Source organism: Geotrypetes seraphini, chromosome 7 (genome assembly GCF_902459505.1).
Source record: "Geotrypetes seraphini chromosome 7, aGeoSer1.1, whole genome shotgun sequence".
NCBI classification, from domain to species: domain Eukaryota; kingdom Metazoa; phylum Chordata; class Amphibia; order Gymnophiona; family Dermophiidae; genus Geotrypetes; species Geotrypetes seraphini.
This window is the reverse complement of record NC_047090.1, coordinates 22542964-22566565: the sequence shown is the minus strand read 5'-3', so window position 1 is coordinate 22566565 and position 23602 is coordinate 22542964. Positions and strand designations below refer to the sequence as shown.

General features: G+C 43.8%; 1 protein-coding gene across 2 annotated transcripts in view; it reads left to right on the top strand.

Annotated features, from left to right (window-relative positions):
* LOC117363650 (putative tetratricopeptide repeat protein 41) overlaps positions 1–23602 on the top strand; it is a 201004-nt gene that overhangs the window by 121841 nt on the left and 55561 nt on the right. For both annotated transcript variants that reach the window (XM_033951744.1, XM_033951743.1), the window contains exons 8-10: positions 1674–1872; positions 3379–3566; positions 4134–4273. In XM_033951744.1, the coding sequence (XP_033807635.1) occupies positions 1674–1872; positions 3379–3566; positions 4134–4273 (527 nt within the window). The remainder of the gene's footprint in view (positions 1–1673; positions 1873–3378; positions 3567–4133; positions 4274–23602) is intronic.

Sequence of the window (23602 nt, the reverse complement as noted above, 5' to 3'; positions counted from 1 at the left end):
CACCTGTTAATCAGTTTCTCTATCTCCACCTGCTGGTGGATGTGTGCTATCCCATTGGTCTCTGGATTCATCTGCTGCATCTAAAGGAAAGAAAATTAACAGGTAAGAACATAATTTTTCCTTCTCTCCCTTCCTAACTCCCAACCCATGCAGCATCTGTCCTTCCCAACCTTCTCCCAGCCCGTGCAGCATCTGTCCTTCCAACCCTCTCCCAGCCTGTGAAGCATCTGTCCTTCCCAACCCTCTCTCAGCCTGTGCAGCATCTGTCAATTTTGCTACCCCCCCCTCCGCAGCCCATGCAGCATCTGTACTTTCCTCATTCCCAACCCCAGTCCCCTTCCCCCCCAAGCTGGATCATGACAATGGAAAGAGGAAGAAGGGGAACCAGGAAGAAACTTGGTTGTTGGCTAGTCTAGAGAGCAGAGGGGTCACATGTGAAGGTGGTATATCAGGGTCATAAAGAAGCAGCAAGGTTAAGATGAGGGATAAAAATTTTCTGCTAGTCCCTACCAAACTCAAAAGGATTAGTCCTACTACTACTACTACTACTACTACTAATTTTCATTTCTATAGTGCTGAAAGGCTGATAGACTGTCCCTTCTCAGAATAGCTTACAATCTAATTTGGACAGACAGGACATATCAGGGCTGGGGAGATTCTGGTAGAGGAAATTATACAATGGGTATAGGTATCTGACAGCAGTGAGTGGGAGTTAAGAGTTGAAAGCAGTTTTTAAAAAGTGGGTTTTTATCTTGGATTCGTATACAGCTAGAGACTGAGCATGATATATTGTTTCAGGCAGCCTGTTCCAGGTATACGACAAGAAAGAAGGGATGGAGTCTGGAGTTTGCAGTGGAGAAGAAGGGGTACAGATGAGTACTTACCTGACGAACAGAGTTTAAGGGAGGGAGCATAATGGGGGGCTGCAGAATGAATGCACTTGTAAGTCGGTAAGAGGAGTTTGGAGAAATGGATGTAGAGCCAATGAAGTGACTTGAGAGGGGAAATTTGAGAATGATGATTCTCATGGAATATGAGTCGTGCAGCAGCATTTTGAGTGGGTTGAAGGGGTGAGAGACGGATGCGTGGGAGGCCTGAGAGAAGTACATTGCAGTAGTCTAAGCATGATGTGTCCAGTCTCTTTAAATCACCTTGCCATGTGATCCTTGGAGGTGGAGAAGGAGAGCCAACAGTTTAGGTAGGCTAGACTTGGGGTGCCTCTCAGAAGAAAAAAGTTTTAAATCCTTGCCATGTGATCCTTGTAGGTGGAGGAGGGGAGCCAACAGTTCAGGTAGGCTAGGCTTGGAGTTTCTTAAATAGGATAGCAGGAGGGGTGCCTCTCAGAAGAAAAAAAGTTTTAAATCAAGTTATTACATAAGTTAAAAAGTATTAAATCAAGTTATTACACCAAATTCAATACCCTATGTCCCTTTTTTCCTTATTCTCTATCTCCTTTCTCCTTACCCAACATTGGTTACTAAGATCCCGTTTGTTTATTTAGTTCTAGAATAAGACCAAATAAAGTAACTGGCACACAAATGCCAGAAAATGACTTTATTAAAGAAAAGTAAATTTATTAAAGTATGCCATATAACTGCATATTTAAAAAAACATGCTGCAGGAAAATAATTCACTCTTAATTACTAATGAAATCTAATTTGTTCTATAACCAGGTGTCATTACCCCTGTCAATGAAAGCTATCCTAGTTCCTTTCAGAATCCCATGAACCATAAAAAGACAGCTCTGCATCAAGTTCTAATTCAGTACTTCCAGAAGCAAAATTTTTCACGGAGAACATATCAAGAATTACCTTGGCATATGAAAATGACCGGCAACTGGAATGAGCTGTATAATTTCCTCTCCAGTCCAAAGTAAGATTCAATTTACACATGCAAGATTATTTCAAGTGTTATATTTTCCCTCTCCTTCACAGTCTACCTCCATAGCCTTTCCATTTATTTTTCCTATTTTGGTTTTACACATCTGTCTTATCTCTAGTACCGGTAATGTAAAATAAAAGGATGAGGGAAGGAGGTCCATGTGGATGACAGGAAGGTAGCCGTGGGGAAAAGGATGGGGAAGGTTAAGGATCATGGAAAAGGGGAAGGCTAGAGGTCTCACAGCCTCACTATTTACCGTAGTACACTTGGAGGGACATTTTCAAAAAGAATGTCTAAGTCCAACTTGGACGGTTCTAGTTGGATGCCAAAATTCAGAGGAACAGAAGCAACCATTTTCAAATGGCAATTGCTGGATGTCCAAATATAATTTTTTTTGAAAATCATATATTTAGACTTCTTAGCCATTGGGACGTCTAACTTTATACCCTATTTTCGATCAGAAAAACATCCATGTTTAAAACATCCAAATGGGAGGGGCCAGCATAGTAATAGACTGGCCACATAGACATCCCAACAGAGCAGTGGGACACTTTAGAGGGCACTGCTGTGAACTTCATATAAAGAGTGCCAGATGTATATCTCGCCAGAACCCCTTATTTATGGTGAATCCCCTAAAACTCCCCCAAAATGTACTATACTCACTAGTATACCACCCCAATAATTGCCCTTATGGCTGCAGGTGGCACCTATATAGCAGGATAGTAGGATTTAGTTGAGCTCACATTTTCTACCATAAATGTAGTGGTTAGAGTGGGTTATGGGCCTGGGTCGTCCTTCTATTATTCACTAGCCCACTCACTAAGTAACTGCACACTTGTGTGATGCTCTAATAGGCTTCCCATACCAGAATCTGCCATCCTAGAGCCAGGTATTTACCTTTTCTCATTTTTGTGTAGTGGAAGGGCATCAGTGAGTACTGGGGGAGTGTGGGGGGTGTCTTGATGCATGCAGTGGTCACCTTGTCAGTTTGGGCACCTTTGTGGCACTTAGACTAAAACAGGCCTAGCTTCAAACATCTAAGTTCCATCCAGGACATCTTGTAAAACATTTGATAATCGCTGCAAGATGTCCAAGTCTAACCTGCCCTTAAATATGCCAAAAACCTGACCATAACACATCTCCAACATGCCCATCTCAAGCTCTGGACACACAGAGGCTGGGACGCCTTGCTAGCAATCCAGAAAGGTGGTTTTGATTGTCAGCACTTGAACGTCCCAATGATTTGGATGTCCAAGTGCCGATTTATGAGCCCCATATTGTAATATAGTCATTGTAATGCATTGTTACCTTTGTATAATTAGTTTAGTAGCTAATAGTGGAATGACATGAAATATTACTAATTGTGGTAGATTTGAGAGTTTGTAGTGTAACTTTCAAAATTTATCATAGGTTAGCACATCTGCCCCTTTATTGCTGTGCTTTACATTTATAATTCATATGCTTAGTGGCTGACTTAATTTTTCTCTTTTTTGATAGAATTATTGATTTGCTATCTAAAAATGCAAGGCATAACTATCAGATGAAACTGGATTTTGTGCATTATTGGCAAGTATTAGCAGTGGAAAAATATGATCCTGTAGTTGCCTATCTAAGTATGATGCATACCTTGATTAATCATCATATATGCCATGAGACTGAGAGCAAAGGCAATTGCATATTCACAGGTATATCAGAACAACTTGGAAACATTTAAATTGACCTATAAACTCTAGTATGTTAAGAAAGTTTTTAATGTTTCAAGAGGTTTGATAAGTGCCAAATCTTACTTCACTTTAGTAAAAGATTTCTCCCCCCCCCCCATTCTTGTACAATTGCACTTTATTCTGGAACCAGTGGGTTATTTCTCTCTACCTGCCAGGACTTTGTAGGAAGCCTCAAAATTTCAGAGACTTAAACCCCTCCTTCTCATACCTCATCACTGTACCAGTGCCTCAGTACCTCCAGTCATTCTTCCTACAAGAGGTCTGATAAGTGCAAAATCTTACTGTACTTTAGTAAAAGATCCCACATAGTACTTTGAGTATCTAACATAAGGCATGATTCACTAAGGATTCTTCAGTTCTGCATTTAAGAAAAATGGGGGCTTATATACTAACAGTTCCTGCTAATGCTATTAACCAATGTTATTTAGCTCAAGGCTTATTTTATACAGTGTGCCCTGTGGTAAATAATGTGTATTAAGAGCACTAGTATACCTGCTGTTAATGAATGATCCCTTGGTTATTTTACAGAAGCTAACCAGGAAACCTCTAGACTGGAAACCATTGGCAAGATCAGATTAATCTTCTCTGCAGCCACATTTTTGAAAGATATAGGAAAAAGCAGTGAAACTGAAGATTTGCTTTTGGCTACTGAAGCTCTACTACTAGAGGTAAATCCAGAAATTATTTTAAATTATGTCATAAATTTGTGCAATATGATTTGCACTGTAGAAATCAGAAATTTATACTCTACTATACTAAAACTGGGATCAATTTTCAAAAGATTTAGTAGGTAATTCCCTTTATCTAGCTAAATTGGTATGGGTAAAATTGCTACCTGTACAAATTTAGTCAGATAAGAAGGATAGTTTAGTGCATTCTATGGAGAAGCTTCTTAATTTAGACATGTAACATGATATCATCCCAGGACAAGCAGGCAGCCTATTCTCACATATGGGTGACGTCATCGACGGAGCCCGGATGCGGAAGCCTCGCAAGTAGACTTGCTTGTAGAAACTAGAAGTTTTGAGTCGACTGCACCATGCATGTGCGAGTGCCTTCCCGCCCAGCGTAGGGCGCGTCTCCTCAGTTCAGTTTTCCGCGGAGCCGAGAAATCTGTCTTTGACTCTCTGCATTTAACTTAATTACTTCGTGCCTTCTCTGAACCGCGATTTGTATTTTTTTCTTCACGAATCGCTGTTCTTGCTTTATTTCTAGTTTTTAAAAAAAAATTTCAATCTTCCGTCTGTTTGCCGGGGCAGGCCGCTCAGCTGCAGCCCAAGGGCTTCGATCTTGCGGCGGCTATTTTTCCTTCTATGTCCCAGCCTGTCACGGGCTTCAAGAAGTGTAGCCAGTGCCAGCGTGCGATTTCCCTTACGAACCCACACCGTCGGTGCCTCAAGTGCCTTGGGCCGGAACATCACCCGAAGTCGTGTGAGCGCTGTGCTACTCTTCAACCTTGATCCCTTAAACAGTGAGCGCTGAGCTACTCTTCAACCTTGAGCCCTTAAATGTCGACATCTTTTGGTGGAGAAGCTGTTCGGGATGGATTCTTCCTCTGATCCCTCAACATCGAAGGCGCCCTTGGCCTCACGTTCGACCGAGACTCCTCCTGCTTCTACTGCTTCCACCTCGAGCCTCATCAGACCTTCGTCGTTTGCAGCGGCTCTCTCTTCGATGACACCTGCTGTATCTTCCCCTGTTTCCTCAGATTAGATAGCTCAGCAGAAAGTTCCAGCGGTGGTGCTTAAAGTCTCTAAAACTTCCAAGTCAAAGCACATTTACACTGCCTCGGTGGAACCTCCAGCCAAAACAGGTCGTCCGGTTTCAGACGCGGATCCATCCTTGCCGGCTTCTTTCCAGACCATGTTGGAGAAGCAATTCATTCAGTTCCTTACTAATATGGGACCGAAGCTTCTTCCTCTCATCCAGCCTGAGCATTCAGCAGACTCCCACGAGGTCGAGCCGCTTCCTTTGCCTCAGTCTGAGCTTACACACTCTTTGCAGGGAGCAGAGTCTCTGCGAATGTCTGGTCTGGCATCCAAGCACGTGAAGCAAGGAGCAGAATCTTTGCAAGTGCCTCGGCAGGAATCCTCACACTCTATACAAGGAGCAGAGTCTTTGGGAGTGCATCGAGGTTCCTCCATCAAGCCTCTGGAGCTTCGATCTACAGCCTCCAGTCCTATCCATTCTTTGGTGGCATCGGCTGCTTCTCTCTCCAAGGCGAAGTCTCCTCGATCTTCGAGATCTGCTTCCAAGCACCATTCTCACCAATGATCGAGGCCTTCATCGAGGCATACTTCCAGGCATAGTTCTTCTTCTAAAGGATGTCCCTCTTCAACTAAGCCTCGCTCTACTCCTGCTTCAACTAGACCGCCGACTCCTCGCTCCACTTCCGAACCTCAAGGATGCAGTAGTTTCGATTGCTTCGTCCAAGTCTCCATATTCTTTTGATGCCTTTTTTCCTGCTGAAGCTTCATCTTCGACCCAGGCTGCCTCGACGTCCTCGAGTCCTTCTCGAGGCAAAGCATTGGCGGATCAGCTATCTTTCTCATCTTTTTTTTCGTCAGATGGCTGTTGACTTGGATCTTCAATTAGATGCTGGTTCCAAATACTCTAAGGAGTACCTCAAAGTTATGCATCTCCCTCAACCTCCGGCGGAGTCACTTATGCTTCCTCTTCACAAGCTTTTGTCTCAGACTTTTGGTCAATGCCTGGATATCCCTTCTACCATACCGGCTGTTCTAGGCAAATTGGACTCTAGGTATAAAACTGTACATCGCAAAGGGTTTGACAACTCACAGTTATCTCATCAGTCCCTGCTAGTTGAGTCCTCCTTGAAGAGGTCCCATCCTTCCAAGATTTATGCCACCGTTCCTCCTGGAAGGGAAGGGAAAACTGTGGACAAATTCGGACATCGCATCTATCAAAATGCCATGATGTCCTCTAAAGTCCTCAATTATAATTTTAATTTTATTACTTATTTTGAGTTCCTCATTTCTCTATTACCAAAATTCTTGACTTATTTGGATACTCAAAAGCACTTTGAATTTCAAGAAATCCTTGCTTCTTTATTGCAACTCAGATTACATCTCCTCCAATCATCTTATGATGCCTTCGTGTTGTCTGCCCGGGCAGCTGCTTGCTTTGTAGCCATGCGTCACCTTGCCTGGCTTCGTACCATTGACATGGACCCTAATCTTCAGGATCACTTAGCTAATATTCCTTGTGCAGGCAATGACCTCTTTGATGAATCTATCGAGGCAGCCACCAAGAAATTGAACATGAAAAATCCTTTGCTTCTATTGTCAGACCTAAGCCAAAGCCAGCTCCTGCTAAGCCTGCATGCCCTGCTCCTATCCATCAACGGTGTTTTGCTCCGAGGATGGCTCCTTACAATTGCTCTCCTTACAATCGCTCTCCTCTTAAAAAACAGCAGCCTCAGAAGCAACAAAAACTTCAACCTTCTGCTGCACCTAAGGCTACTCAGCCTTTTTGACTGTTTAAAACAGAGCATAAGCTCCACCATTCTGACTCTGCCTTCTTTTCCCCCTATAGGAGGTCGTCTTCACAATTTTTACCATCGATGGAGGTCAATTACATCTGACCTCTGGGTACTGACCATCATCAGGGAAGGATACTCTCTTCATTTCACTCAGGTTCCACCAGAGCTTCTTCTAAGAGAGTATCCTTCCAATCCTTCCCAGACCGCCCTTCTTCTTCAGAAAGCTCAAGCTCTGCTTTGTCTCCATGCCATCAAACCAGTACCTCTCAACATAACTCCTCTGCAGTTTTCTCAACCTGTCAGACATTTTAGAGGCTTCTAGGAAACCTACCACTAGATAATGCTATCACCAAAAATGGACTAGATTTTCTACATGGTGTTTTTCTCATGATAAGGAGCCCCAACATTCCTCCTTATCTTCTGTTTTGGATTACCTTTTGCACTTATCGACTTCTGGCCTCAAGTCTACATCGATCCGAGTCCATCTCAGTGCAATTGCTGCATTCCATCAGCCTATCGAAGGGAACCCTCTCTCTGCTCATCCGGTGGTTTCCAGATTCATGAAAGGACTTTTCAATGTCAAACCTCTTCTCAAACCGCCTCCTGTAGTATGGGACTTTAATGTTGTCTTTGCTCAACTGATGAAGCCTCCATTTGAACCAATTGACAAGGCTCATCTGAAATATCTCACTTGGAAAGTGGTGTTCCTCATTGCCCTCACTTCTGCTCGATGAGTCAGTGAGCTGCAAGCTTTAGTTGCTGATCCACCTTTCACGGTGGATCATCATGACAAGGTGGTCCTCGGTACTCATCTAAAATTCCTCCCTAAAGTGGTATCGGAATTTCATCTTAATCAATCTATTGTTCTTCCAGTGTTCTTTCCGAAGCTTCATTCTCATCCTGGAGAAATAGCTCTTCATACTCTGGACTGTAAACGTGCTTTTGCCTTCTATTTGAAACGCACCAAACCACACAGAACTGCTCCTCAACTTTTTGTCTCCTGTGATCCAAACAAGTTGAGACATCCTATCTCTAAGCGTACCATCTCCAATTGGATAGCTCATTCTGCTATGCCCAGGCTGGATTGCCCCTCCACAGTAAAGTCACAGCCCATAAAGTCTGAGCAATGGCAGGTTCCGTAGCTTTCCTCAGATCTACTCCCATTGAAGAAATTTGCAAAGCTGCTACTTGGTCCTCGGTTCATACTTACACATCTCACTATTGTCTGGATACTTTTTTCCAGACAGGATGGACAATTTGGCCAAACAGTATTACAAAATTTATTCTCCTAAATTGCCAACGCTTCCACCATCCCATTCTGGTTAGCTTGGAGGTCACCCGTATTTGAGAATAGGCTGCCTGGAATAAAGCACAGTTACTTACCGTAACAGGTGTTATCCAGGGACAGCAGGCAGCTATTCTTACAACCCACCCACCTCTCCTGGTTGGCTTCTCTGCGAGCTATCTGAACTGAGGAGATGCACTCTAAGCTGGGCAGGAAGGCACTTGCATACGTGGTGCGGTCAACTCGAAACTTCTAGTTGCTACAAGCTTCCGCATCCAGGCTCTGTCGATGACGTCACCCATATGTGAGAATAGCTGCCTGCTGTCCCTGGATAACACCTGTTACGGTAAGTAACTGTGCTTTCCATGCCTAGTCAGCTACATTTAGGAAGTTGAGTATGACTACCTTGCTAAATTTAGCAAGACAAACTTGAAATCAAAGATTGCTTTAAGGAGCAGCTGGTTGAGGAACCGACAAAAGGCAAATCAATTCTAGACCTAGTTCTTATTGGAGTGCATGAATTGCTGCAGGAGGTAATTGTGCTGGGGCCACTTGATAACATTGATCATAACATGATCAAATTTGATATAATCCCTGGAGTAAATTCACATAGGAAATCTAATACAATAGCATTTAACTTTTAAAAAGGAGACTATGATAACATGAAGAGAATGGTAAAAAAAGAAACTTAGATGAGCAGCTGCAAAGGTCAAAAATTTTCAACAGGCATGGTGATTATTGAAAAATACCACCCTAGAAGCTCAGACCAGATATATTTCTTATATTAAAGAAGGAAGACCAAATGGCAGCCGGCATGGTTAATGAGTGAGATGAAGGAAGCTATTAAAGATAAAAGAATCCTTCAGAAGGTGGAAGAAGGATTCAACTGAAAATAATTGTAAACAGCACAAGGAATGTCAAGTCAAATGCAACGTGCTGATAAGGCAGGCAAAGAAAGACCTTGAAAAGATTGCACTGGAAGCAAAAACACATAATATACCTAAAAAAGTTTTTACTAAAAGCAAGAAGCAGGGAAAAGAATCAGTTGGATCACTAGACAACCGAGGGATAAAAGGGGTGCTCAGGAAAGGCAAGGCCATATGGAAAGATTCAAAGATTTATTTGCTTCTATCATCATCCAGGAAGATGTGGGAGGAGATAATGGTGCCAGAAATGTTATTCATTGCTGATGAGCCAGAGAAACTGAAACAAATCTCTGTAACACTGGAAGATGTAATGGGTCAATTTAACAAACCGAATAGCAGCAAATCGCCTGGACCAGATGATATATATCCCAGAGTGCTGAAAGAATTGAAAAATGAACTTGCAGAGCTACTGTTAGTACTCGTATAATTTACTTTAAAATCCAGCATAGTACAAGAAGACTGGAGGGTGGCCAATGTAACATCAATTTTTTTAAAGGTTTCAGAAGTGATCTAGGAAATTATAAACCTGTGAGTCTGAAATCAGTGCCGGGCAAAATGGTAGGGACTATTTTAAAGAACAAAATGACAGAACATATACATAAGCATGGATTAATGAGAGAAAGCCAACATGGATTTTTTTTCAAGGGAAATCATGCCTCACCAATCTACTACATTTCTTTGAAGGAGTGGATAAAGGTGAGCCAGTTGATACTGTGTATTTGGATTTTCAAAAGGCATTTGACAAAATACCTCTTGAAAGACTTCTGAAGAAATTAGACAGTCATGGAAAATGAGGTAATGCCCATTACGGATTAAGAACTGGTTGAAAGATTTAAAACAGAGAGTAGTTTAAAATGGTCAATATTCTCAGTGGAGAAGGTAAATAGTGGGGTTCCCCAGGGGTGTGTGCTGGGACTGCTTGTGTTCAAATGATTTTTATTGATGACAAGTGAGCAGCTAGCCTTGCTCTTAGGTGTGCAAAATGTGCAGAAATAATGGCAAATGACGCAAATGTTCCCAAAAAAGATATTGATTTTATTATTTCCATAACAACTATCAAAAGACTTTTTGCGTCATGGGGTCTTTACAGAAGCCAAAATCTGGCATTTCTAGCAAAGAATCCCACTCTATAATAGTTGTTCACCAATATATACCTTCAGACCAGTATGACATCATCACTTGTCAACCAATCAGCTAACAGGCTGTCCTTAGGTTTGAACAAAGAAAATTCCTTTTGACATAGAAAAAAGTTTCACAAATCATATTTTTGTTTACATTAATTTCTGAATATGCATAAAACATTATAATATACCTAAAGGAAACTTCCTCTCCCTGTATTCTTTAAAAGTTTAAATCAAAACATTTCTCTGACACATTTGCTTGAAACACTGACAGCCTGGGGTTTTGAGCCCCCCTTAATGAGAATTCCTATACTGGGCCTGTAGGGGGTTTCCACGGTAACAGTGTTCCTGGCTTCACTTAACCATTTCCAGAAGTTGCCTCTTAGGTTCCTTTTAAGTTTCTTGCATCTTATATATGTAAAATATTTGAAATTAAATACAAACCATTCTCTCACACATCCTTCATACCATATATCACACACATTCGGTGCCCCAAACATCCATAGATTCACACAACATACTTCATTCATATTTAATACAAGAAAGCTTTCCTTCTATACCCAACATATATGAAATTAAATATGCTCCAAACTAACCAGCTCAAGCACATCTGTTATCAATTAGGCCATGAAGCTCAAGGCAGGAAACTACACAAAGACGCAGAGAGAACAAAGAGACAGAAATAAACATGGCGGCAGTTTAATACCTCTATGTGTGTATTATGTATATCTATACCTGATTTCCTCTATGGTCTGGCTTAATAGCAAAATACATAAAGAAAATATTATTATGCTTTTCCTTATCTATAGTGTTTTTTCTGGCCTTGGCTACATCCATATTCAGATTTTCATGTGCCTACTTTTCCGTACGTTTCTGTTGGGCATGGCCTTAACTTTCATATGTACTTCTAACTAGTTTTACCCAGAACCATGCGAAAAGCAGGCGTTACATGTAGAAAAAATCAACAAAATACTGTTCTATGTCCTGCACACTATCCATTCCATTAATGCATTATAGCGCCCTCTACAGCCCACGAGCGAGTGCCACTCCTCACAAGTACATATCGCAGAATACAATTTCAACAATCAAAGCATATTTCCAAACTAAACAAACATCATCCGTAGTAGTCAATTCATAGTCAACAAACATTTTGACAAAATATCTCCCTCTCCTCCCCATCTCCCCCAACTGTACCTGGGGTTAAAGGGAAAAACGGAATAAAGGTCTTAAAGGCAGAACTTGTCCAGGGGCCTGGACTCTTAGGACCCCCAGGGAATGTTATTTAACCCTTTCCTCCCCTAGCAAACTCGAACTAATTCCTGTAGGACAGGAAATCAGCCAGCATAGAAAGGAAACTATAACACCTTCTACTCAAACATCTAAATGTACGACATTGACAAGAACAAATATAATATTCTACCAAATCTCCCCAGACCAATCTCTCCCACCTGTTAAAATACAGTACCCCCGTACTACTTTCACCTAAACCCGAGAAAAAAATAAAGAGAAGATAAAGAAAGGAAAGAAAGGAAAGAAAAAAAGGGGGGGGAGGAAGGGAAATCAAAAGCATTCTTCCAACCCTCTAATCAGAATATGGAAATCCTCCCCCATATACTATATTCAACCTCGCTAACCTATCCTAACCCTCCAATAAGGAAGATATCCAATTTCAGGAAAAAGAAATGCAAAGTGTAAGCCTTCAAATTTACAACAACACTCATCCAAAATAAGATCTAATTCCTCGACAAACCACTCAAAACATTCAAAACTTGATTCCTACTCCTAGGTGATAAATTTTGAATATAGACCTCCCAAACTAGAATAAATCGGGACTGCTTCTTTTTAATATATTTTATCAATAATCTAGAGATGAGAATAACTAATGAGATACTTAAATTTTCTGATAACACAACAATTTTCAAAGTTGTTAAGTCACAAGAGGATTGTGAAAAATTGCAAGAGGACCTTGTAAGACTGAGCATCAAAATAGCAATTGACATTTAATGTGAGCAAGTGCAAAGTGATGCATGTGGGAAAGAGGAACGCAAACTATAGCTACATGATGCAGGATTCCACGTTAGCAGTCACCACCCAGGAAAAGGATCTAGGTGTCATCATTCAGGATACGTTGAAACTCTCAGCTCAGTGTGTGACGGTGGTTGAGAAAGCAAATAGATTAGGAACTAGTCTTTAAGCCCGTTACATTAACAGATGCTAGAATAGATGTGTCTGTCTGTGTTTCTTTATCTCTCTCTCCTTGGCCGCTGTCTGTATCCTTCTATCTCCCCCTCCACCCCGAGCAAAGCTGTCTGCCCCAGCACCCACCTCCCCCCTCAAATGTCTCTCCATGGCCCTCTTCTGTCTTCCCCCCAGAGCAAAGCTGTCTGTCCCAGCACACCTCCCCCCAAAGCAGCCCCCTTTCCCTATCTCTCCATGGCCCCTTCTGTCTCCCCCAGCACACCCCTCCCCCCAAAGCAGCCCCCTATCCCTCTCCCTGTCTCTCCATGGCCCCTTCTGTCTTCCCCCCAGAGCAAAGCTGTTTGCCCCAAGCACACCCCTCTCCCCAAAGCAGCCCCCTTTCCCTCTCCCGCTGACTCTCTCTCTGGCCCCCTTTCTCTGTCTATCTATCTTTCTGTCCCTCTCCCTGCCCCTGTGTCTTTCTTTTTTTGTCTCCCTCCCTCCCTCCCGCTGTCTGTCTGTCATTTTTCCCCATTTCCCTGTGCAGCAGCATTTCCATCCCACTTCCCTATGCAGCAGCAACAGCATTTCCCTCCTATCCCCCCCTTTCCTGTGTAGAAGCAGTAGCAGCATTTTCCCCCACTCCCCCTTTCCCTTCTCTTCCCTGCTCCGTTTGGCCCCTCCCCCTTCTTTTACTGCCGTTGTTGATCCAGCCTGCTCCTGACCCTCCCACCGCCGACAAACCTCGGGGCTCCAGCCGCGTAGGCAGCACTTTAAACACGCTGCTTCGCGGCCTTCTATTGGCGATTTCCTCTGCCACGTCTGTCTCCGATGATGTCATCAGAAACGTGGCAGAGGAAATCGGCAGAGAAAGGCGCGAAGCAGCGTGTTTATAGTGCTGCCTACGCCGCTGGAGCTGGGAGGCGACGGAGAGGGCAGGGGGTGCTAGCGGCCGGCAGCCGGCGCTCCGCAGGTGGAGAGCAGGGAAGGGCGCGCATGCGCACTTGTCTTGCCTCGCGTGAGGCCAGACCGTAAGCCGCGCATGCGCACTTCCTATGGGTCGCTACAGCTCACGGAAAACGGACGCACGCATAGGAAGTGCGCATGCACGGCTTACCGTTTTATTATATTAGATTATCAGGAAAGGAATGGAAAACAAAGGTGGAAATGTTATAATGCCTTTGTATTACTGTATGGTATGGCTGTACCTCAAATACTGTGTGCAGTTTTGGTCAAAAAAGATTTGTGGAATTTGAAAAGATAAAGAGAAGAGCGATGTAAATAATAAAAGGGATGAGAAGTCTTTCCTATGAGGAAAGGCTAAAGGCTCTTCTGATTGGAAAGAGACAGCTCAGGGGAGATATGATAGAGGTCTATAAAATACTGAGGAGTGGAAAGGGTAAATATGAATCGCTTGTTTACTCTTTCCAAACATACTAGGACTAAGGGGCATGAAATGAAGATATTAAGTAGTAGATTGAAAACAAATTAGAAAGTATTTCTTCACTCAGTATGTAATTAAACTCTAAAAATTTTTCCTGAGAATGTGATGAAATCAGCTAGCTTAGCAGGGTTTAAAAGAGGTTTGGATAATTTCCTTCAACAAAAGTCCATAAGCCATTATTGAGATGGCTTGGGGAAATCCACTGCTTATTTATAGGATAAGCAGCATAAAATCTTCTTAAAGAAACATAGAAACATGATGACAGATAAAGGCCAAATGACCCATCCAGACAGCCCATCTGCAGTAACCATTATCTGTTCCTCTGTCTAAGAGATCCCACTTGCCTATCCCATGCTTTCTTGAATTCAGACACAGTCTCCAGCTCCACCACCTCCACCTCTTCCATGCATCTACCACCCTTTCTGTAAAAAAGTATTTCCTTAGATTACTTCTTGGAACCTTGCCAGATACTTGTGATCTGGGTTGACCACTGTTGGAAAAAGGATACTGGGATTGACAGACCTTCAGTCTGTCCCAGTATGACAACTACAGACCGGTGAGTCTGACCTTGGTACCGGGAAAGATGGTAGAATCACTGATAAAGGACCGCATCATTGATCACCTTGACGGACACAGGCTGATGAGGACTAGTCAGCACAGTTTTAGCAAAGGCAGATCGTGTTTGATGAACTTGCTGCACTTCTTTGAGGGAGTAAACATATAGACAAGGGCAATCCAGTTGACATTGTATATCTGGATTTTCAGAAGTCATCTGACAAGGTTCCACATGAACGACTACTTTGGAAAATTGCGAACCATAGAATCGAGGGTGAAATACGTGAAATAAAAACTGGCTGGAACATAGGAAACAGAGAGTGGGGGTAAATGGACAATACTCGGACTGGAAGAGCGTCACCAGTGGGGTGCTACAGGGCTCGGTGCTTGGACCCGTGCTCTTCAACATCTTTATAAATGATCTGGACATTGGTACGACGACTGAGGTGATTAAATTTGCGGACGATACGAAGTTATTCAGAGTAGTGAAGACACAGAGGGATTGCGAAAATCTGCAATGTGACATAATCAGGCTCGAGGAATGGGCATCGACATGGCAGATGAGGTTCAACGTGGATAAGTGTAAAGTGATGCATGTCTGTAACAAAAATCTCATGCACGAATACAGGATGTCCGGGACGGTACTTGGAGAGACCTCCCAGGAAAGGGACTTGGGAGTTCTGATCGACAAGTCGATGAAGCCATCCACGCAATGTGCGGTGGCAGCAAAAAGGGCGAACAGAATGCTAGGAATGATAAAGAAGGGGATCACGAACAGATCGGAGAAGGTTATCATGTCACTTTACCGGGCCATGGTGTGCCCTCATCTGGAGTACTGCGTATAGCATTGATCACCATACATGAAGGACACAGTATTACTCGAAAAGGTCCAGAGAAGAGCGACTAAGATGGTTAAGGGGCTGGAGGAGTTGCCATACAGTGAAAAGATTAGAGAAACTGGGCCTCTTCTCCCTTGAAAAGAGGAGACTGAGAGGGGACATGATCGAAACATTCAAGGTACTGAAGGAAATAGACTTAGTAATAATAATAATAATAATAATAATAACTTTATTTTTGTATACCGCCATACCCAGGGAGTTCTAGGCGGTTCACAACAGTTAGATGAAGTACAGACAATGTGGTTGGAATTGAGGAACATAATAAAACAATCATGAGGTCAAACTAGTTATACGATTACAATTTAAGTGAGGGAAAAGATTTAGTACATTACATACAGTGAGTATATACAATGAATTTAAGAGAAGGAGACAGATAAGGGCAGGTTGTTCACCCTCTCCAAGGTAGGGAGAATGAGAGGGCACTCTCTAAAATTGAAAGGAGATAGATTCCGTACTAACATAAGGAAGTTCTTCACCCAGAGAATGGTAGAAAACTGGAACGCTCTTTCGGAGTCTGTCATAGGAGAAAACACCCTCTAGGGATTCAAGACACAGTTAGACAAGTTCCTGCTGAACCAGAACGCACGCAGGTAGAGCTAGTCTCAGTTAGGGTGATGGTCTTTGACCAGAGGGCCGCCACGTGAGCGGACTGCTGGGCACGATGGACCACTGGTCTGACCCAGCAGCAGCAATTCTTATGTTCTTATATGTTCTCTACAGCATTTCTAGCTGGTGTCAAAAAACATGTAGGTGGACTTCTTCATCAGGCACATCCTAGACCCGGGAGAGTAGAGTCTGCTCTTTGGAGTGATCATAGCACATTAGGGTCAACCAGTGATGGATCTGTTAGCCTCCAAGGCCAGTTCAATAGCATCCAGGTTCTTCAGTTGCAGGAAGAAATCTCGATCAGAAGACATTGATGCTGAGGCCCCAAACTGGTCTTTTCTATGCCTTTTTCCTGTGGCTGTTGCTAGGCTGAATCATTCAAAGAACAGAAATGCATACAGGTCAGGTGGTGTTAGTGGCTCCAGATTGATCTTAAAGACCCACTTCGGATACATCCCAAGGAAGGGTTGCTGAAGCAAGACCTCATATTGATGCAGGATTTAATTCCATTTTGTGTTATAGCCTGGCTCTTGAATGGGCATGGATGCACAACAGAGGGTATTCCAGTAAAGTCAACTTCCTTATGTTTGGTTGTGGTGCCTTTTATGAAGGGTGGTGTAAGCAGTGGCGTACCTAGGGTATGTGGCACCCGGGGCCCATCATTTTTTGACACCCCCCCCCCCTCATGTAAAATTTTTTTTTTTTTTTTTTTTTGCAATAACCATGAAATGGAATAAATGGTCAGAATAGAAACAGGCAGTGAAAATTTTCTTTTTTTTTTTTTTTTTTTTTCCAAAGTATTTTTATTGAGAATGGCAAAAGGTCCAGACAAGCAACCATGGTCTGTACAGAAACTTATACATTATCAAAAAGAACACAGAATGAGAGTAACAGCAACAACAAGCATGAACAAGCCTCTCCCAAGAGAAAATTGCCAATGAGAGGCATAGCAATACACAACAAAAGGCCAAAACTTGGGGCAAGCAAACAAATCCCACCCCAGAACCCACAAGAATAATAAGCCGGACTAGACCCTCAGCCATATTTTATAATGAAAAAAACCCCCACAAGCAACAACACCCAGACCGCTCACCAGACACACCAATCCGCACAACAAGCACCCAAGAAACACCCAGCCACCACCCAGACAAAACTACCAGACACACCTACCCCACCAAGCCCAGACCCAACCCCCCCTCCCCAGAGAGTGCAAGCGCAAAGTGGACCGTGAAAAGGGCAGCTGCAGAAGTGGAAAGCCCCAGATAAGTAGGTTAGCTAAAGAAAGCCCACAGATAGAAGAAATCAGGATAACAGAAGTTCCAACAAATGCTCCCACAGAAAATTTTCTTTTATTGAACCTCATTTATGTAACCATTATTCCAAACATAACATAACATAAATTATGTCTGAATTGTCATGACATCAGAAGTACATATGGAGTAGTTGCAGGTGATGCTTGGGACAGTTCTGATTATGTTAGTTTGGTTTTATGTGTTTTTTTAATAGAAGGGTTTTTATTTCTTTTTTTAAGGTTTTGTAGTTTGTGGTCGAGGTCAATAGGTTGTAGAGTTGGGGGTCAAGTGTTGCAGCTCGAATGGCTAGGAGGTTGTCGAACAGTTTTTTTCTTTTGACGTTTTTGGTTGGAGGGTGTGTGAATGGTGCGTGAGTTCTCCTATGTCTGTTTGAAGTGGATTGAATTATTTAGCTGAAGAAATTAGTTACCCCCCCCCCATTCCACACACATTAATTCTCTTCCATTTTTGTTCCCATTATAAAAAAACACTGATAAGTTCCCAGGAAAAAAATACATTAAAATAAGAAGTGAAAACAAAGGCCCCTACAGATGAGAACATAACATAAGAATAGCCTAACTGGGTCACACCAATGGTCCATCATGCCCAGTAGCCCATTCTCATGGTAGCCAATAGTGCTGCCCGATTCAGAGAAAAATATTTCATTCGATCCGATTCACCCTGTTGAATCGATTTTTCGATTAGATTCACTGTTAATGACACCGCTTTTTAAGTTTAAACAAAGTATAACAATAAATTTCACAACAACAATAAATTTCACAAAGTACTTAAAAAAAAAAAAATCACATTTTTCCATTAAAGCAGTTCTGGAGACATTTGCTTGAACAGTCTTTTTTCCCAGTCCATAAGCAAGCAATATGAAAAAGATTTCCTTAATTATCTACTCAAACATTTTTGCTATTTACTTTCATTGTACCTATACTATTATTCAGTAGAAAAAATGGACTTAACTGTGCAGGAAATGAATCTCCTCATACACCCACCATATAGTGCAAAAATGTGCAAAGGTCTGTTTTTTTCTTTCGATCACTACATAGCCTAATGCCACACAAGCAGCGCTGTTACAAACATATTCTGAAGGTCAATGCTAAGGTTGACAAAGTTTCCTTCCTTGGACCAGAAGGAGATACTGACAAACCACTGGAAGAGATTCTAAAACAACTACCCAGAAATAACACCCAAAGACCCACTCAGTGTGTGAACCAGTTGAGTGGAGTGGACTAACTGGGGGTGGAAATGGGCCCAGAGTTTGCTCAGCAGAATTTCCCAGACTACCTCTTCCTCTCAACACACTGACATGCTACCACCACCACCAACACTAGGAACACCTCACCGAGTATGCCAGCAATGCTTATAAACTTTATAAAACACATTATTATATTTTCTTATAAAGCATATATTTTAACTGAACTCAGCCTTGCCATTCACAAAAATAGAAAAGTTCCCATTTCAAGCTGTCTCATGTACACTTTTCAAATCTAACATATTGTAATCACAAAACAGAAAATAAAATTATTTTTTCTACCTTTTGTTCTCTGATCAATATTCAAATCTTGTTGGTCCCAGGCTCTTGTTGTCTTGCTTGCCAGGGTCTCCTTTCTCCGTGCTAACCATCCGTCTGCCATCTCTGTTCTCCCCTTCCGTTTCCCTTCCCTCTCCCGGAGATCTGGCATCTTTCCTTTTTTTTGTCTCCATCCACAGATTCACCTTTTCTCAACTCCCCACCACCCCAGGATCCACCATCTCTCCCTTTCTGTTCCCAACTATCCTCCTATCCAGTATCTCTATCCCCCCTCCACACCATCCCCTGTTTCCAAGTTCTCTCCCTTTCTGTTCCTTCCCTCCCTAAATCCCATTATGCACCATCTCTCTCCCACTCCTCTGTTTTTAGACCCATTATTTCTAACCCCCAAAGTCTGGCATATGCATGTATCTTTGAACCCCCCCTTCCCTCTCTCCCTCTGTGTACTTTTACACCAGGACCCCCCTCCCCCGAAGGTCTGTCCCCCCTCCGAAGGGCTACACCCCACCCCTGAAGACCTGCACCCCCCGAAGGACTTTACCTCCCACCCGAAGGTCTGTCCCCCTCTGAAGGCCTAAACCCCACCCCTGAAGGACTGCACCCCCCCCCCCGAAGGCCTGCACTCCCTTGAAGGTCTGCACCCCCCCGAAGGCCTGTCCCCCCCTTGAAGGCCTGTCCCACCCCCTTGTAGGCCTGTCCCCCCTTTAAGGCCTGCCTGCCTGCCTTTCCCCCCCTTGAAGGCCTGTCTCCCCCTTGAAGGCCTGCACCCCCCTTGAAGGCCTGCACCCCCCCTTGAAGGCCTGCACCCCCCCTTGAAGGCCTGTCCCCCCCTTGTAGGCCTGTCCCCCCCCCTTGTAGGCCTGTCCCCCCCCTTGTAGGCCTGTCCCCCCCTTGAAGGCCTGCCTGCCTCTCCCCCCTTGAAGGCCTGCCCCCCCCTTGAAGGCCTGCCCCCCCCCTTGAAGGCCTGTCCCCCCCCTTGTAGGCCTGTCCCCCCCCTTGTAGGCCTGTCCCCCCCCCTTGTAGGCCTGTCCCCCCCTTGAAGGCCTGCCTGCCTTTCCCCCCTTGAAGGCCTGCACCCCCTTGAAGGTCTGCACCCCCCCAAAGGCCTACACCCCCCCCCGAAGGTCTGCACCCCCCTGAAGGCCTGCCTGCCCCCCTTGAAGGCCTGCACCCCTTGAAGGTCTGCACCCCCCCAAAGGCCTACACCCCCCCCGAAGGTCTGCACCCCCCTGAAGGCCTGCCTGCCCCCCTTGAAGGCCTGCACCCCTTGAATGTCTGCACCCCCCCCCCCGAAGGCCTGTCCCCCCTTGAAGGCCTGCCTGCCTGCCTGTCACCCCCTCCCCCTTGAAAGCCTGCTTGCCTGCCCGCCCGCCCGCCCCACCCTGAATGCCTGATGCCCCGACCCACCCCGAAGGACCGCTCGCCCCCCTGGCCTCCCCGCACCACCTATGAACAGCCGCAGCAGGATCGCGAAGTCAGCGTCGGGTACCAGCCCTAAGGGGGTGTTCCCGGCCTTGCCGTTCAGTCCCCCGCCACCCCCGAAGGACCGCTCGCCCCCCTGGCCTCCCCGCACCACCTATGAACAGCCGCAGCAGGATCGCGAAGTCAGCGTCAGCGATCCCTGCTGCTTCCTGCGCCACGGTCCCGCCCCTCCTCTGACGTCAGAGGAGGGGCGGGATCGCGTCGTAGGAAGCAGCGCAGGGATGCTGACGCTGACTTCGCGATCCTGCTGCGGCTGTTCATAGGTGGTGCGGGGAGGCCAGGGGGGCGAGCGGTCCTTCGGGGGTGGCGGGGGACTGAACGGCAAGGCCGGGAACACCCCCTTAGGGCTGGTACCCGGGGCGGCCCGCCCCCCCGCCCCCCCCCTAGGTACGCCACTGGGTGTAAGGCATATGAATTTATCCCTCTGAAGACCTCTGTGGCAGAGGTACTGGAGTTTTTACCGAATGGCTTGGACAAGGGTCTTAGTGGGCCTCTCTCATAGTGCAGGAGGCGGCATTGGTTTGTTATCAAGTTGCGGCTTTAGCCTACCATCCAGATATGGTGTGTTTTTTGAGAGAGGTTAAGTTGGTCTATCTGCTGAGGTCCCCTGTGGTACCTCTATGAGGCTTGAACCTGATGTTATCAGTCATGGAGCAAGCCCTTTGAACTTATGAGAGAGAGCTCATTGAAAGATTTTATTTTGAAGATGGTGTTTCTGATGGCTATTTCATTGGCAAGGCAATTTTCAGAGTTACATGTAGAGAATGACATTGTGACAAAATTCATCACCATTCCTGTCCCTGTGGATAACCACAGGAAACCATCTCCATCTCATTCTTTAAGGAGAGAGGAAAGAATCAGAGTATGAATGGGCACAACCACTGACCCTCAAGCCTTGCATTGAAGATTGCTGGTGTAGAAGGGCTGAGGTTGAGATAGACACTAAAGAATGACACAGTATTGTTCCCGCAGTTACAGGAATGGTGATGAATTTTGTCACAATGTCATTCTCTACATGTAACTCTGAAAATTGCCTTACCAATGAAATATATTCATATTTATCTCTATCTCTACCTCTGTCTTTATATTTTTATCTTTATTTTTCATAAATTGTTTCTTCAGGTACTTTAGTTAGATTGTGAGCCTTTGGGGCAGTTAGGGAAATTTTCCAAGTACCTATCTTATTTATTTTTATCTATTGTATCTTTGTAATGCATCATTTTTGTAAACCGCTTAGAAACCTCACGGTTATTAGCGGTATATAAGAATTAAATTAAATTAAATTCTAAGAAGAGCTTACAATCTAACTTTGACAGACATACATGACATATATGGTTAAAGATGCAGAATCCAAAGTGAGAGGAGTTAAGAGTTGAAAGCAGTCTCAAAGAGGTGAGCTTTTAACTGGGCCTTGAACATTTCAAGAGATGGAGCCTGCAAAATTAGCACATGGTCATTAATAAAAAAAATTAAAAAAAAAAAAGGAAATTCTGCCATTTTACCCCAGCGGAAAAATGGCCTTAATGTGTAGTAAAGATATGCAGAAGGGTACACTAAAGCCACTTTTTACCACAGTTTGGTAAAAGGTCCCCTTTGAATCTAATGCAAAAAAAAAAAAAATGAAGCTGGCAGGTCAGTCCTGCATAAAGACAATTAATTTTGTACCAGAAAAGCCAAATTGACGTACACAATCCAGCTGTCCCCTACAAGTAAATATTGTGTGAGACATACTTTTAGGTCACAAGACTTTGAACTACATCCAAGGCTATTTTACACAGATCAGTTAGTACTATTCTCTGTGTATGTCTTTCAGCGCTATAAAAATGATTTTATTTCTCTCTCTGTCTGTCTTTCTCTTGTTTACATTTTGCTTGAAGCAGTTTGATTTATTGAGCAGCCAAGCTAGAATTTTCCTGTCCCCTCATGGCATCTCCTTGCAGAACTCTTGCCAAGAAGCAGGTGGTGCAAAGCACCTTGCAAGGCCTTCTGGACTTGGGTGCAATAAATTTGTTTCCCAGATTAGAATGCAACCTAGAAAGGTATTCCATTTATTTTGTAGTGGCCAAAAGGGAGAGCACTTTCTATCCAATCCTGGACTTAAAGCATAAAATTGTGCACGAAGGGTTATGAATTTCAGAATAAAACCTCTTCAGTCTGCTGACCCTCAGAGAGAGAGAGAGAGAGAGAGAGAGACTTATTTTCATACCAGAAAGACTTATTTTCACATTCTGATTTGGTTTACTCTTCAGCGCTTCCTGCATTTCATGACACTAGGAGAACATTATGAGTTTTAAGTAATGCTCTTTGGTCTATCTATAGCCCTTAGAACCATTTCAAGATCACAGTAGTTGTATAGTTTCCTTCACCACAAGAGAATCAGGAAAGTTTGGACAGTACATCCAAAGTGGTTTGTCTCCTTCAGTTTCTGAGATGGGTAGTCAATTTTGCCAAGAGTCAGTTTTCACCCTTGCAATGTCTTTAGTACTTAAGAGTCTGGTTTGACACCAGGTTATGAAGAGTTTTTTTTTTCCATTTTGCTTCCAGAAGATTCAAACTTCAGTCTCAGAGAACCCTTGAGCGTGGCATTATATGCAGATTTTAGGATTCATAGAAGTGACTTTGGATGTGATCTTCTGGGTGAGAGCTCATATGATGCCACTCCCTCCTGAGCCACTTGTCTCTTGCACAGCTAGAGTACAGTGTTCATCTTCCCTGGACATTGCAAGCAAGACACAGTATGGATTGGTGAGTCCATCAGCCCAGCCTACAGGGAATCTCTCTTGTAACCCCAATGTGGATCATGGTCACCACAGGTGCCAATCTATAAGGTTGGGGCTCATTGTTTCTATCTCACAGCTCAGGAGAAGTGGTCCCTAGCAAAGCTTCATGGTTGATCAACTGCCTTAGCTCAAAGCAGTTCACTAAGTACCCCTAGCATTTACTAGCATGCTTCATCAACAACAATTCTGAATCATTTTGTACAATGCAACAGCAGGATCTTACATCAGCAGGTAGATAAGAGACTTTAAGAGCCACTGGGACACTGGAAACTCACCTTCTCTTCCTTTGGGCAAAGAAGCATCTGTGAATGCTTTTGGTGGCACATTGTGGGGTACTTGAATATTCAAGCAAATGAATTATCTCTGGAGGAACTCCCGTTGGAC